The sequence below is a fragment of the Oncorhynchus mykiss genome, chromosome 26 (genome assembly GCF_013265735.2).
Source record: "Oncorhynchus mykiss isolate Arlee chromosome 26, USDA_OmykA_1.1, whole genome shotgun sequence".
NCBI lineage: Eukaryota > Metazoa > Chordata > Actinopteri > Salmoniformes > Salmonidae > Oncorhynchus > Oncorhynchus mykiss.
The window spans coordinates 30,308,413-30,324,364 of NC_048590.1; the positions used below are offsets into that span (position 1 = coordinate 30,308,413).

Here is a 15,952-nt window from a genome sequence, read left to right on the forward strand (position 1 = left end):
CACTTTAGGGGACAGACATGTCTCTCTCTCTCTCTCTCTCTCACACACACACACACACGGTTCCTGTGTTACAACACATCAGGGGCAGCAGTCTAATATCACACAGGAAACAGGAAGTGTAGATAAGAACCTGCAGAGTTAAAGGGACACTTTCTGTCAAAGGAGCTTAGGGCCCACCTGCTTTGGTTTACAGCAGAGTCAGGGTGTATGCCACGGGGCTGGAACTGAGCCCCCCCACACACACTGATGAATACACACACACACACACACACACACACACAGGAAACTTTCTACGTTTACCAGGAAACTACCAGAATGTTGGTAACTTTCAAGGATTTTATGTAACCTATCACAAGACATCTAGTGGCCCTTTTGGGTATTTCACATTATCACAGGTGTCTGTAATTATCTCTGTCCCTCTCTTTGGCCTAATCACATGTCAAATATATGACATAATCAAATAAAATGATATATTTTTTAAAGTATATATATATAGATTTTTTTTACAGCTTTGACAAAGCTGTAAAACATGATCCTAAATATAAACCATCAACTCAGTGAATATTGGTGTTTAATGTGAGGGTTTGAGCATTAAATATTCTTTATATGGTCTGACACACTTGTATTAATTTGACTATGTCAATATGTGTTTGTTGTCCATTTTTTGGCTTCAAACGGGTGGCAGTTGTGAAAAAAGTCAATAGTTGGAATAGATACTGTATATTTAAATAAAGGTTAAATAAATATAATAAATAAATACTTCTTCACTAGGTTCAGTCAGACTTGAACGTCAGAACACTGGCAGAAACTCCCTCTTACTTTAAAACTGAACTGAAATACAGTGTGAAAGGAACTTCTGCTGAAATCATTTTCATGAATAGAAAGCAGCTATGAGGAAGTACACACCACATTCCACGAGGCTTTGATAACAATCCTATCCTGATGTTGGGAGTGAGATAATGCCAGGAAAGCCATCCACTCATAGCTTCACAGTCGGGAAGATAACAGTACTCAAATACAACACAACAGAAGAAACAATGGATGAACCAGACAACATGTATCAAGTCAGAGTGACAAATGTAAAGAAAGACACAGAAGGAGAACAGAGAGAGGAGAGAGGAGAGAAAGGAGGAGAGAGTAGAGAGAGAGGAGGAGGAGAGAGTAGAGAGAGGAAGAGAGAGTAGAGAGAGGAGGATGAGAGAGTAAAGAGGAGGAGGAGAGAGTAAAGAGAGGAGGAGAGAGTAGAGAGGAGGAGAGACTAGAGAGAGGAGGAGGAGAGACTAGAGAGAGGAGGAGTAGAGAGAGGAGGAGGAGGAGAGAGTAGAGAGAGGAGGATGAGAGAGTAAAGAGGAGGAGGAGAGAGTAAAGGGAGGAGTAGAGAGAGGAGAGAGAGAAGAGGAGAGAGTAGAGAGAGGAGGAGGAGGAGGAGAGAATAGAGAGAGGAGGAGAGAGTAAAGAGAGGAGGAGTAGAGAGAGGTGGATGAGAGAGTAAAGAGGAGGAAGAGTGAGTAAAGACAGGAGGAGAGAGTAGAGAGAGGAGGAGAGACTAGAGAGAGGAGGAGGAAAGACTAGAGAGAGGAGGAGTAGAGAGAGGAGAGAGAGGAGAAGAGAGTAGAGAGAAGAGGAGGAGTAGAGAGAGGAGGAGGAGAGAGTAGAGAGAGGAGGAGGAGAGAGCAGAGAGAGGAGGAGGAGAGAGTAGAGAGAGGAGGAGGAGAGAGCAGAGAGAGGAGGAGTAGAGTGAGGAGGAGGAGAGAGGAGAGAGGAGGAGGAAAGAGTAGAGAGAGGAGGAGAGAGTAGAGCGAGGAGGAGAGAGTAGAGAGAGGAGGAGCGAGTAGAGAAAAGAGGAGAGAGTAGAAGGAGGAGGAGGAGAGGATAGAGAGAGGAGGAGGAGTAGAGAGAGGAGCAGGAGTAGAGAGAGGAGGAGGAGTAGAGAGAGGAGGAGGAGAGAGTAGAGAGAGGAGGAGAGAGTAGAGAGAGGAGGAGGAGTAGAGAGAGGAGGAGGAGAGAGTAGAGAGAGGAGGAGGAGAGAGTAGAGAAAGGAGGAGAGAGTAGAGAGAGGAGGAGGAGGAGAGAGTAGAAGGAGGACTAGAGAGAGGAGGAGGAGAGACTAGAGAGAGGAGGAGTAGAGAGAGAGGAGGAGGAGAGAGTAGAGAGAGGAGGAGAGAGAGAGGAGGAGAGAGTAGAGAGAGGAGGATGAGAGAGAGGAGAGAGAGGAGGAGGAGAGAATAGAGAGAGGAGGAGGAGGAGGAGAGAGTAGAGAGAGGAGGAGAGACTAGAGAGAGGAGGAGTAGAGAGGGGAGGAGGAGGAGAGAGTAGAGAGAGGAGGATGAGAGAGTAAAGAGGAGGAGGAGAGAGTAAAGGGAGGAGGAGTAGAGAGAGGAGAGAGAGAAGAGGAGAGAGTAGAGAGAGGAGGAGGAGGAGGAGAGAATAGAGAGAGGAGGAGAGAGTAAAGAGAGGAGGAGTAGAGAGAAGTGGATGAGAGAGTAAAGAGGAGGAAGAGAGAGTAAAGACAGGAGGAGAGAGTAGAGAGAGGAGGAGAGACTAGAGAGAGGAGGAGGAAAGACTAGAGAGAGGATGAGTAGAGAGAGGAGAGAGAGGAGAAGAGAGTAGAGAGAGGAGGAGGAGTAGAGAGAGGAGGAGGAGAGAGTAGAGAGAGGAGGAGGAGAGAGCAGAGAGAAGAGGAGGAGAGAGTAGAGAGAGGAGGAGGAGAGAGCAGAGAGAGGAGGAGTAGAGTGAGGAGGAGGAGAGAGGAGAGAGGAGGAGAAAAGAGTAGAGAGAGGAGGAGAGAGTAGAGAGAGGAGGAGCGAGTAGAGAAAAGAGGAGAGAGTAGAAGGAGGAGGAGGAGAGGGTAGAGAGAGGAGGAGGAGTAGAGAGAGGAGCAGGAGTAGAGAGAGGAGGAGGAGTAGAGAGAGGAGGAGGAGTAGAGAGAGGAGGAGGAGAGAGTAGAGAGAGGAGGAGGAGAGAGTAGAGAAAGGAGGAGAGAGTAGAGAGAGGAGGAGGAGGAGAGAGTAGAGAGAGGACTAGAGAGAGGAGGAGGAGAGACTAGAGAGAGGAGGAGTAGAGAGAGAGGAGGAGGAGAGAGTAGAGAGAGGAGGAGTAGAGAGAGGAGGAGAGAGTAGACAGAGGAGGATGAGAGAGAGGAGAGAGAGGAGGATGAGATAATAGAGAGAGGAGGAGGAGAAGTAGAGAGTGGAGGAGGAGAGAGTAGAGAGAGGAGGAGGAGTAGAGAGTGGAGGAGAAAGGTAGAGAGAGGAGGAGGAGAAGTAGAGAAAGGAGGAGGAGAGAGTAGAGAGAGGAGGAGAGAGTAGAGAGTGGAGGAGGAGTAGAGAGAGGAGGAGGAGTAGAGAGAGGAGGAGAGGATAGAGAGAGGAGGAGAAAGGTAGAGAGAGGAGGAGGAGAAGTAGAGAGTGGAGGAGGAGAGAGTATAGAGAGGTGGAGAGAGTAGAGAGTGGAGGAGGAGTAGAGCGAGGAGGAGGAGTAGAGAGAGGAGGAGAAAGGTAGAGAGAGGAGGAGGAGAGAGGAGAGAGTGGAGGAGGAGAGAGTAGAGAGAGGTGGAGAGAGTAGAGAGTGGAGGAGGAGTAGAGAGAGGAGGAGGAGTAGAGAGAGGAGGAGAAAGGTAGAGAGAGGAGGAGGAGGAGTAGAGAGTGGAGGAGGAGAGAGTAGAGAGAGGAGGAGGAGTAGAGAGTGGAGGAGAAAGGTAGAGAGAGGAGGAGCAGGAGTAGAGAGTGGAGGAGGAGAGAGTAGAGAGAGGTGGAGAGAGTAGAGAGTGGAGGAGGAGTAGAGAGAGGAGGAGGAGTAGAGAGAGGAGGAGAAAGGTAGAGAGAGGAGGAGGAGGAGTAGAGAGAGGAGGAGGAGTAGAGAGAGGAGGAGAAAGGTAGAGAGAGGAGGAGGAGTAGAGAGAGGAGGAGGAGTAGAGAGAGGAAGAGGAGTAGAGAGAGGAGGAGGAGAGAGTAGAGAGAGGAGGAGAAAGGTAGAGAGAGGAGGAGGAGTAGAGAGAGGAGGAGGAGTAGAGAGAGGAGGAGAAAGGTAGAGAGAGGAAGAGGAGTAGAGAGAGGAGGAGGAGAGAGTAGAGAGAGGAGGAGAAAGGTAGAGAGAGGAGGAGGAGTAGAGAGAGGAGGAGGAGTAGAGAGAGGAGGAGAAAGGTAGAGAGAGGAGGAGGAGTAGAGAGAGAGGAGGAGGAGAGAGTAGAGAGAGGAGGAGAAAGGTAGAGAGAGGAGGAGGAGTAGAGAGAGGAGGAGGAGTAGAGAGAGGAGGAGAAAGGTAGAGAGAGGAGGAGGAGTAGAGAGAGGAGGAGAAAGGTAGGTCAGGGGTGGAAGAAGAAATGTAAGAGAGAAAATAAAAGAGAATGGAAGAATTTGTGCAGCACAAAAAACCTAGGAGTCAGAGATAATTCATTCTAACCCACACACAATAGAACGTTTTGGTGAGGACAGAGGGCAGGAGCAGGGATTGGAGGTCAGGGGTCAGAGATTAGAAGTCAAGGTACTTACTGGAAGGTGGGCAGTCTCCTCTCTCTGGCTCCAGGGTGGGGGGTAGAGAAGGGGTGTGGCCAACCCCAGGTTCCGTTGATTGAGATTCGCTCACTGCTGATGCAAGTACGGCAGAATCCGCCTCCTTGCTGACTCTGGCCACGCCCTCAATCACACTGGATGTCTGGAAGAGACAAAGATGATGACGTCAATCATCCATTTTAATAGAAAACATGCAAATTAATTACTTTCATCACTTCTGGCATCAACATAATGTACCTGGCCTGTCTGAATACAGCTCATATCTAAATATACAAGAGGAAGAGGTTTCCACAGCACATGGCATATCTACGTCACAGTCACCAAACATTACAGACTGTTTTAACTAAGTTTGTCCCATTTTCAGACAGCTCAGCAACTCAAAGCCATCGACTTCAAAGCCATCCTGCTACAGTGTTTGGGTAGTGCCATTAACTACTCAAGTGCCTTGTCTCCCAGTGTGTGTGTGTGTGTGTGTGTGTGTGTGTGTGTGTGTGTGTGTGTGTATAATATAGTGCCATTAACAACTAAGGTGCCTTGTCTTCCGGGGGACCATTTTTAGCAGCTGTCACAGCTTTGATATAAACGGCTATAAAAAGCCAACTAGGGGCTATCCAGCAGTGGGTATTAAACACACGTACGTCCCTGACTGAAGTGACAGAGCCTTGACAGAGACAAAGACAGAAGGAGAGAGAGAGGGAGAAAGAGATGCACATCACACTGCTCCTCCTCTTCCGAGACAGAGTGAGGGACGAGCATTCAAGCAAAAGCAGAAGGGCTGACCATGAAAAGAAGAGGGAAGAACAGAGGGAAGCTGTCAGAGGAGAAGGAGAAGAGGAGGAGAAGAGGAAAGGTGGGTAGAGGACTTAAAAGAGGGTGTGATGGCTCCTTCCATTGACAAGTGGAAGAGACAGGCGGCGATGGCGACGCACATCTCCAGACAACAACACAGCGCTGGTCACAGGGCCTTATGAAATAAACATAGCTCTCAGCTGGAGGCAGAGACATAGGGAAACAGACAGGGAGACAGAGAGACAGGGAGATGGAGCAGAGAGACAGGGAGATGGAGCAGAGAGACAGACAGGAAGATGGAGCAGAGAAACAGGGAGATGGAGCAGAGAGACAGGGAGATGGAGCAGAGAGACAGACTGGGAGATGGAGCAGAGAGACAGGGAGATGGAGCAGAGAGACAGACAGACAGGGAGATGGAGCAGAGAGACAGGGAGATGGAGCAGAGAGACAGACAGGTAGATGGAGCAGAGAGACAGACAGGGATATGGAGCAGAGAGACAGACAGGGAGATGGAGCAGAGAGACAGACAGGGAGATGGAGCAGAGAGACAGGGAGATGGAGAAGAGAGACAGACAGACAGAGAGACAGACAGAGAGACAAAGACAGTGAGAAAGACAGGGAGATGGAGCAGAGAGACAGGGAGACAAAGAGGCAGACAGGGAGACAGACAGGGAGATAGAGAGAGAGACAGGGAGACGGACAGAGAGACAGGGAGACGACAGGGAGACATACAGGGAGATTGAGCAGGGAGACAGACAGGGAGATGGAGCAGGGAGACAGACAGAGAGACAGACAGGGAGATGGAGCAGGGAGACAGACAGGGAGATGGAGTATGGAGACAGACAGGGAGTCAGACAGGGAGCCAGACAGGGAGATAGAGCAGGGAAACAGACAGGGAAACAGACAGGGAGATGGAGTATGGAGACAGACAGGGAGATGGAGAAGTGAAACAGACAGGGAGAAAGACAGGGAGATGGAGTATGGAGACAGACAGGGAGACAGACAAGGAAACAGACAGGGAGAAAGACAGGGAGATGGAGTATGGAGACAGACAGGGAGACAGACAGGGAGATGGGGTTTGACTTCTCTTGAGGAGTCAGGGAGGTACTGTAGCCGTGTGTGTGGTAAGGACTTCTCTTGAGGAGTCAGGGAGGTACTGTAGCCATGTGTGTGGTAAGGACTTCTCTTGAGGAGTCAGGGAGGTACTGTAGCCATGTGTGTGGTAAGGACTTCTCTTGAGGAGCCAGGGAGGTACTGTAGCCATGTGTGTGGTAAGGACTTCTCTTGAGGAGCCAGGGAGGTACTGTAGCCATGTGTGTGGTAAGGACTTCTCTTGAGGAGCCAGGGAGGTACTGTAGCCATGTGTGTGGTAAGGACTTCTCTTGAGGAGCCAGGGAGGTACTGTAGCCATGTGTGTGGTAAGGACTTCTCTTGAGGAGTCAGGGAGGTACTGTAGCCATGTGTGTGGTAAGGACTTCTCTTGAGGAGCCAGGGAGGTACTGTAGCCATGTGTGTGGTAAGGACTTCTCTTGAGGAGCCAGGGAGGTACTGTAGCCATGTGTGTGGTAAGGACTTCTCTTGAGGAGTCAGGGAGGTACTGTAGCCATGTGTGTGGTAAGGACTTCTCTTGAGGAGTCAGGGAGGTACTGTAGCCATGTGTGTGGTAAGGACTTCTCTTGAGGAGCCAGGGAGGTACTGTAGCCATGTGTGTGGTAAGGACTTCTCTTGAGGAGTCAGGGAGGTACTGTAGCCATGTGTGTGGTAAGGACTTCTCTTGAGGAGTCAGGGAGGTACTGTAGCCATGTGTGTGGTAAGGACTTCTCTTGAGGAGTCAGGGAGGTACTGTAGCCATGTGTGTGGTAAGGACTTCTCTTGAGGAGTCAGGGAGGTACTGTAGCCATGTGTGTGGTAAGGACTTATTTTGACGAAGAAGATTTTTTTGCAATACTTGCACAAACCCACAATAGCTTTCCCAGTGTTTATGATGCAGTGCAGGAACGCGAGCACACACGCACGCACGCACACACACACACATACGCACACACACACACACACACACACACACACACACACACACACACACACACACACACACACACACACACACACAAATAAACACAAAGTTACACAGACAAAAAAAAGAGCTGGTTTCAAGCGCAGAGTGCAGCAGGTGTTTATTTGTAAAGGACCACAGGAGGAGGCAGGTAGCTGGGTCCAGGGGCAGGAGGTCATACACAGGAGGAGGCAGGTAGCTGGGTCCAGGGGCAGGAGGTCATACACAGGAGGAGGCAGGTAGCTGGGTCCAGGGGCAGGAGGTCATACACAGGAGGAGGCAGGTAGCTGGGTCCAGGGGCAGGAGGTCATACACAGGAGGAGGCAGGTAGCTGGGTCCAGGGGCAGGAGGTCATACACAGGAGGAGGCAGGTAGCTGGGTCCAGGGGCAGGAGGTCATACACAGGAGGAGGCAGGTAGCTGGGTCCAGGGGCAGGAGGTCATACACAGGAGGAGGCAGGTAGCTGGGTCCAGGGGCAGGAGGTCATACACAGGAGGAGGCAGGTAGCTGGGTCCAGGGGCAGGAGGTCATACACAGGAGGAGGCAGGTAGCTGGGTCCAGGGGCAGGAGGTCATACACAGGAGGAGGCAGGTAGCTGGGTCCAGGGGCAGGAGGTCATACACAGGAGGAGGCAGGTAGCTGGGTCCAGGGGCAGGAGGTCATACACAGGAGGAGGCAGGTAGCTGGGTCCAGGGGCAGGTGGTCATACACAGGAGGAGGCAGGTAGCTGGGTCCAGGGGCAGGCAGTAGGTCATACACAGGAGGAGGCAGGTAGCTGGGTCCAGGGGCAAGCAGGTGGTCATACACAGGAGGAGGCAGGTAGCTGGGTCCAGGGGCAGGAGGTCATACACAGGAGGAGGCAGGTAGCTGGGTCCAGGGGCAGGAGGTCATACACAGGAGGAGGCAGGTAGCTGGGTCCAGGGGCAGGAGGTCATACACAGGAGGAGGCAGGTAGTTGGGTCCAGGGGCAGGCAGGTGGTCATACACAGGAGGAGGCAGGTAGCTGGGTCCAGGGGCAGGCAGGTGGTCATACACAGGAGGAGGCAGGTAGCTGGGTCCAGGGGCAGGAGGTCATACACAGGAGGAGGCAGGTAGCTGGGTCCAGGGGCAGGAGGTCATACACAGGAGGAGGCAGGTAGCTGGGTCCAGGGGCAGGAGGTCATACACAGGAGGAGGCAGGTAGCTGGGTCCAGGGGCAGGCAGTAGGTCATACACAGGAGGAGGCAGGTAGCTGGGTCCAGGGGCAAGCAGGTGGTCATACACAGGAGGAGGCAGGTAGCTGGGTCCAGGGGCAGGAGGTCATACACAGGAGGAGGCAGGTAGCTGGGTCCAGGGGCAGGAGGTCATACACAGGAGGAGGCAGGTAGCTGGGTCCAGGGGCAGGAGGTCATACACAGGAGGAGGCAGGTAGCTGGGTCCAGGGGCAGGAGGTCATACACAGGAGGAGGCAGGTAGCTGGGTCCAGGGGCAGGAGGTCATACACAGGAGGAGGCAGGTAGCTGGGTCCAGGGGCAGGAGGTCATACACAGGAGGAGGCAGGTAGCTGGGTCCAGGGGCAGGTGGTCATACACAGGAGGAGGCAGGTAGCTGGGTCCAGGGGCAGGCAGTAGGTCATACACAGGAGGAGGCAGGTAGCTGGGTCCAGGGGCAAGCAGGTGGTCATACACAGGAGGAGGCAGGTAGCTGGGTCCAGGGGCAGGAGGTCATACACAGGAGGAGGCAGGTAGCTGGGTCCAGGGGCAGGAGGTCATACACAGGAGGAGGCAGGTAGCTGGGTCCAGGGGCAGGAGGTCATACACAGGAGGAGGCAGGTAGTTGGGTCCAGGGGCAGGCAGGTGGTCATACACAGGAGGAGGCAGGTAGCTGGGTCCAGGGGCAGGCAGGTGGTCATACACAGGAGGAGGCAGGTAGCTGGGTCCAGGGGCAGGCAGGTGGTCATACACAGGAGGAGGCAGGTAGCTGGGTCCAGGGGCAGGCAGGTGGTCATACACAGGAGGAGGCAGGTAGCTGGGTCCAGGGGCAAGCAGGTGGTCATACACAGGAGGAGGCAGGTAGCTGGGTCCAGGGGCAAGCAGGTGGTCATACACAGGAGGAGGCAGGTAGCTGGGTCCAGGGGCAGGCAGTAGGTCATACACAGGAGGAGGCAGGTAGCTGGGTCCAGGGGCAAGCAGGTGGTCATACACAGGAGGAGGCAGGTAGCTGGGTCCAGGGGCAGGCAGAAGGTCATACACAGGAGGAGGCAGGTAGCTGGGTCCAGGGGCAGGAGGGCATACACAGGAGGAGGCAGGCAGCTGGGTCCAGGGTCAGGAGGTCATACACAGGAGGAGGCAGGTAGCTGGGTCCAGGGGCAGGAGGTCATACACAGGAGGATGCAGGTAGCTGGGTCCAGGGGCAGGAGGTCATACACAGGAGGAGGCAGGTAGCTGGGTCCAGGGGCAAGCAGGTGGTCATACACAGGAGGAGGCAGGTAGCTGGGTCCAGGGGCAAGCAGGTGGTCATACACAGGAGGAGTCAGGTAGCTGGGTCCAGGGGCAAGCAGGTGGTCATACACAGGAGGAGGCAGGTAGCTGGGTCCAGGGGCAGGCAGAAGGTCATACACAGGAGGAGGCAGGTAGCTGGGTCCAGGGGCAAGCAGGTGGTCATACACAGGGGGTTCTAAGGCCACAGGACAGGCAGGGAAAAGGCTAGTAACTTCATCCGGGAGATCAGGTAGTAGGTTGATAACAGGAAATCCGATAAAGTACAGGCAGGGAATAGGCAAAAGGCATCGTTAATGAGGCAGGCCAAAACTATCATACACGGGAGCATTACATTTTGGGAAAACCAGAGCTCCGAATAGAAGTGTGTCACAAAACAAACAATACCTCACAATGATGGGGTGCAAAGAACTTAATAGTGTGTGATAATGACATACAGGTGTGTGAACAGATGATCAGAATGTAGGTGATTGGCATCTGGAACCTGAGCTGCATTCAGGGGCTCTATGTGTTTGAGAGTGGGAGTTGGAAAGTGAGCTGCGTTCAGGGGATCTATGTGTTTGTGAGTGTGAGCTGCGTTCAGGGAAACTATGTATCTGAGAGTGTGAGCTGCGTTCAGGGGATCTACAGTGGGGCAAAAAAAGTATTTTGTCAGCCACCAATTGTGCAAGTTCTCCCACTTAAAAAGATGAGAGAGGCCTGTACATTTTCATCATAGGTACACTTCAACTATGACAGACAAAATGAGAGAAAAAAATCCAGAAAATCACATTGTAGGATTTTTTATTTATTTATTTGCAAATTATGGTGGAAAATAAGTATTTGGTCAATAACAAAAGTTTATCTCAATACTTTGTTATATACCCTTTGTTGGCAATGACAGGTCAAACGTTTTCTGTAAGTCTTCACAAGGTTTTCACACACTGTTGCTGGTATTTTGACCCATTCCTCCATGCAGATCTCCTCTAGAGCAGTGATGTTTTGGGCTGTTGCTGGGCAACACAGACTTTCAACTCCCTCCAAAGATTTTCTATGGGGTTGAGATCTGGAGACTGGCTAGGCCACTCCAGAACCTTGAAATGCTTCTTACGAAGCCACTCCTTCATTGCCCGGGCGGTGTGTTTGGGAACATTGTCATGCTGAAAGACCCAGCCACGTTTCATCTTCAATGCCCTTGTTGATGGAAGGAGGTTTTCACTCAAAATCTCACGATACATGGCCCCATTCATTCTTTCCTTTATACGGATCAGTCGTGCTGTTCCTTTTGCAGTAAAACAGCCCGAAAGCATGATGTTTCCACCCCCATGCTTCACAGTAGGTATGGTGTTCTTTGGATGCAACTCAGCATTCTTTGTCCTCCAAACACGACGAGTTGAGTTTTTACCAAAAAGTTATATTTTGGTTTCATCTGACAATATGACATTCTCCAAATCTTCTTCTGGATCATCCAAATGCTCTCTAGCAAACTTCAGACGGGCCTGGACATGTACTGGCTTAAGCAGGGGGACACATCTGGCACTGCAGGATTTGAGTCCCTGGCGGCGTAGTGTGTTACTGATGGTAGGCTTTGTTACTTTGGTCCCAGCTCTCTGCAGGTCATTCACTAGGTCCCCCCGTGTTGTTCTTGGATTTTTGCTCACCGTTCTTGTGATCATTTTGACCCCACGGGGTGAGATCTTGCGTGGAGCCCCAGATCGAGGGAGATTATCAGTGGTCTTGTATGTCTTCCATTTCCTAATAATTGCTCCCACAGTTGATTTCTTCAAACCAAGCTGCTTACCTATTGCAGATTCAGTCTTCCTAGCCTGGTGCAGGTCTACAATTTTGTTTCTGGTGTCCTTTGACAGCTCTTTGGTCTTGGCCATAGTGAATTTTGGAGTGTGACTGTTTGAGGTTGTGGACAGGTGTCTTTTACACTGATAACAAGTTCAAACAGGTGCCATTAATACAGGTAACGAGTGGAGGACAGAGGAGCCTCTTAAAGAAGTTGTTACAGGTCTGTGAGAGCCAGAAATCTTGCTTGTTTGTAGGTGACCAAATACTTATTTTCCACCATAATTTGCAAATAAATTAATTAAAAATCAATGTGATTTTCTGGATTTTTTTTCTAATTTTGTCTGTCATAGTTGAAGTGTACCTATGATGACAATTACAGGCCTCTCTCATCTTTTTAAGTGGGAGAACTTTCACAATTGGTGGCTGACCAAATACTTTTTTTGCACCACTGTATGTGTTTGAGAGTGTGAGCTGCATTCAGGGGATCTATGTGTTTGTGAGTGGGAGCTGGGAGCTGGAAGCAGACGTTACACTTGGCAGTGTGCCCAAACTAAAAGCACCTGCTGCTCTTAGCTAATTGTTTGCTTGGAAGTTCCCTTTTCAACCGCCTCACCCCAACCCACCCCTGACCCCCCCCCCCATCCCACACACACACCTCACCTCTATCTCCTTTCCACTCCTAACCGCTACCCACCTGCTCCATCTTGTGCAGTAGCCTCAACGTAAACGGCAGTTTAAAGTCATTTAAACAGACCTCACCCCTCTTTATTCACAGTAACAATACAGTCTATCACCCTCCTAAACATTCTCTAACTGCAGTGGGGAGAATAAACCACACAATCCTTTCTGAAAGAAAGAGAGAGAGAAAGAAAGAAAGAGAGAGAGAGAATGGTGTAATAGAGAGAGAGAGAGAGAGAGAGAGAGAGAGAGAGAGAGAGAGAGAGAGAGAGAGAGAGAGAAAATGGTGTAATGGAGAGTGAGAGAGAGAGAGAGAGAGAGAGAGAGAGAGAGAGAGAGAGAGATAGAGAGAGAGAGAGAGAGAATGGTGTAATGGAGGGAGAGAGAGATATTCACTTTATATATTATCTACCTCACTTGCTTTGGCAATGTTAACACATGTTTCCCATGCCAATAAATCCCTTGAATTGAATTGAATTGAAATTGAGAGAGAGAGAATGGTGTAATGGAGAGAGAGGGTGCAGAGAAGGAATGTTGGAGAGAGAAAGAGACGGAAGATAGAGAGAGGAGCGGAGAGTAGTTTCTTGTACCAGCTCTGTCTCAGTGGGAGTGAGACGTCAGCCTCTGTCAGTCCGCTCGACCAGCCAGCCTGCAGGAGAAACAGATCTATCTCCCTCTCTCTCTGTGAGTTTCCTGCCTAAACTGAGAGACGAGACACATCACGACTCCCAGAGAAAAAAACACCAACTAGCGACAACACCAGCAGTATTATCTACAAACAAAACACAAAGGCAGTGAGGACACTAAAGAAAACCCTGAAGTCTACATTCCCCAAGGACACAAACATTTATTATCACTCTTAGAGTTAGACAGGATGGGTTGGTTCACTTCAAGTGCTCTAAAACAGGGCATGGAAAGAGGTCCTGGCAAGATTGTTGGAGCTGCATTTCCCCCAGTGTTTTGCAGTGAATAGGAAGCCACTCAAGGCTGAGCTCCTCAAAGCCCTTGGAAATGTCAGCATCATTAGAGAGAATGTCAGTAGAGCTTCAGAGATCCACCAGATAGATCTGGTGTCTGAGGACAGGGGACATGTGATGGAGCTCATGACCTGTGGGCAAATACAGCTTCATCTGCCCTTCCTCAATATGGAGACACAGAAGGGGTTTATCCTCAGCTAGCACACGAAAAGAGCTGAGTAAGTGTTAACGCGCCCTGTTGTGGTAACACAGAGAAAGAGAGAGAGGAGTGTGTGTGTGTGTGTGTGTGTGTGTGTGTGTGTGTGTGTGTGTGTGTGTGTGTGTGTGTGTGTGTGTGTGTGTGTGTGTGTGTGTGTGTGTAATGAAGTCAGGATGACCCCCTGCCTACAGAATCTAGCAATATACTGTAATAACATGTTATTTGCTTCTGTTCTATTTTCTCCACTGTCTATGCCAGCCTCTACTGTCTATGCCAGCCTCCACTGTCTATGTCAGCCTCCACTGTCTATGCCAGCCTCTACTGTCTATGCCAGCCTCTACTGTCTATGCCAGCCTCTACTGTCTATGCCAGCCTCTACTGTCTATGCCAGCCTCTACTGTCTATGCCAGCCTCCACTGTCTATGCCAGCCTCCACTGTCTATGCCAGCCTCCACTGTCTATGCCAGCCTCTACTGTCTATGCCAGCCTCCACTGTCTATGCCAGCCTCTACTGTCTATGCCAGCCTCCACTGTCTATGTCGGCCTCCACTGTCTATGTCAGCCTCTACTGTCTATGCAAGCCTCCACTGTCTATGCCAGCCTCTACTGTCTATGCCAGCCTCCACTGTCTATGCCAGCCTCTACTGTCTATGCCAGCCTCTACTGTCTATGCCAGGCTCTACTGTCTATGCCAGCCTCTACTGTCTATGCCAGCCTCTACTGTCTATGCCAGCCTCCACTGTCTATGCCAGCCTCCACTGTCTATGCCAGCCTCCACTGTCTATGTCAGCCTCTACTGTCTACGCCAGCCTCTACTGTCTACGCCAGCCTCCACTGTCTACGTCAGCCTCCACTGTCTACGCCAGCCTCCACTGTCTATGCCAGCCTCCACTGTCTACGCCATCCTCTACTGTCTATGCCAGCCTCCACTGTCTATGCCAGCCTCCACTGTCTATGCCAGCCTCTACTGTCTATGCCAGCCTCTACTGTCTATGCCAGCCTCCACTGTCTATGCCAGCCTCCACTGTCTATGCCAGCCTCCACTGTCTATGTCAGCCTCTACTGTCTATGCCAGCCTCCACTCTCTATGTCAGCCTCCACTGTCTATGCCAGCCTCCACTCTCTATGTCAGCCTCCACTGTCTATGCCAGCCTCTACTGTCTATGTCAGCCTCCACTGTCTATGCCAGCCTCTACTGTCTATGCCAGCCTCCACTGTCTACGCCAGCCTCTACTGTCTACGCCAGCCTCCACTGTCTATGCCAGCCTCCACTGTCTATGCCAGCCTCTACTGTCTATGCCAGCCTCTACTGTCTATGCCAGCCTCCACTGTCTACGCCAGCCTCTACTGTCTATGCCAGCCTCCACTGTCTATGTCAGCCTCCACTGTCTATGCCAGCCTCCACTGTCTATGTCAGCCTCCACTGTCTATGTCAGCCTCCACTGTCTATGCCAGCCTCCACTGTCTATGCCAGCCTCCACTGTTTTATGCCAGTCTCCACTGTCTATGTCAGCCTCCACTGTCTATGCCAGCCTCCACTGTCTATGTCAGCCTCCACTGTCTATGCCAGCCTCTACTGTCTTGTGTCAGCCTCCACTGTCTATGCCAGCCTCCACTGTCTATGCCAGCCTCCACTGTCTATGCCAGCCTCCACTGTCTACGCCAGCCTCTACTGTCTACGCCAGCCTCCACTGTCTATGCAAGCCTCCACTGTCTATGCCAACCTCTACTGTCTATGCCAGCCTCCACTGTCTATGCCAGCCTCCACTGTCTATGCCAGCCTCTACTGTCTATGCCAGCCTCTACTGTCTATGCCAGCCTCCACTGTCTATGTCAGCCTCTACTGTCTATGCCAGCCTCCTCTGTCTATGCCAGCCTCTACTGTCTATGCCAGCCTCCACTGTCTATGCCACTCTCTACTGTCTATGCCAGCCTCCACTGTCTATGCCAGCCTCTACTGTCTATGCAAGCCTCTACTGTCTATGCCAGCCTCTACTGTCTATGCCAGCCTCTACTGTCTATGCCAGCCTTCACTGTCTATGCCAGCCTCCACTGTCTATGCCAGCCTCTACTGTCTATGCCAGCCTCCACTGTCTATGCCAGCCTCCACTGTCTATGTCAGACTCTACTGTCTATGCCAGCCTCCACTCTCTATGTCAGCCTCCACTGTCTATGCCAGCCTCCACTCTCTATGTCAGCCTCCACTGTCTATGCCAACCTCTACTGTCTATGTCAGCCTCCACTGTCTATGCCAGCCTCTACTGTCTATGCCAGCCTCCACTGTCTACGCCAGCCTCTACTGTCTAGGCCAGCCTCCACTGTCTATGCCAGCCTCCACTGTCTATGCCAGCCTCCACTGTCTATGCCAGCCTCCACTGTCTATGCCAGCCTCCACTGTCTATGCCAGCCTCCGATGTCTATGTCAGCCTCTACTGTCTATGCCAGCCTCCACTGTCTATGTCAGCCTCCACTGTCTATGCCAGCCTCCACTG

The 15,952-nt window shown here is 51.3% G+C and overlaps 1 protein-coding gene across 1 annotated transcript in view; it reads right to left on the reverse strand.

Moving 5' to 3' along the window:
* The window catches only part of LOC110506108 (genetic suppressor element 1), a 420,263-nt gene that overhangs the window by 289,272 nt on the left and 115,039 nt on the right, over nt 1-15,952 (reverse strand). The window contains exon 2 of the mRNA XM_036964533.1: nt 4,491-4,653. Within this exon, the coding sequence (XP_036820428.1) occupies nt 4,491-4,653 (163 nt within the window). The remainder of the gene's footprint in view (nt 1-4,490; nt 4,654-15,952) is intronic.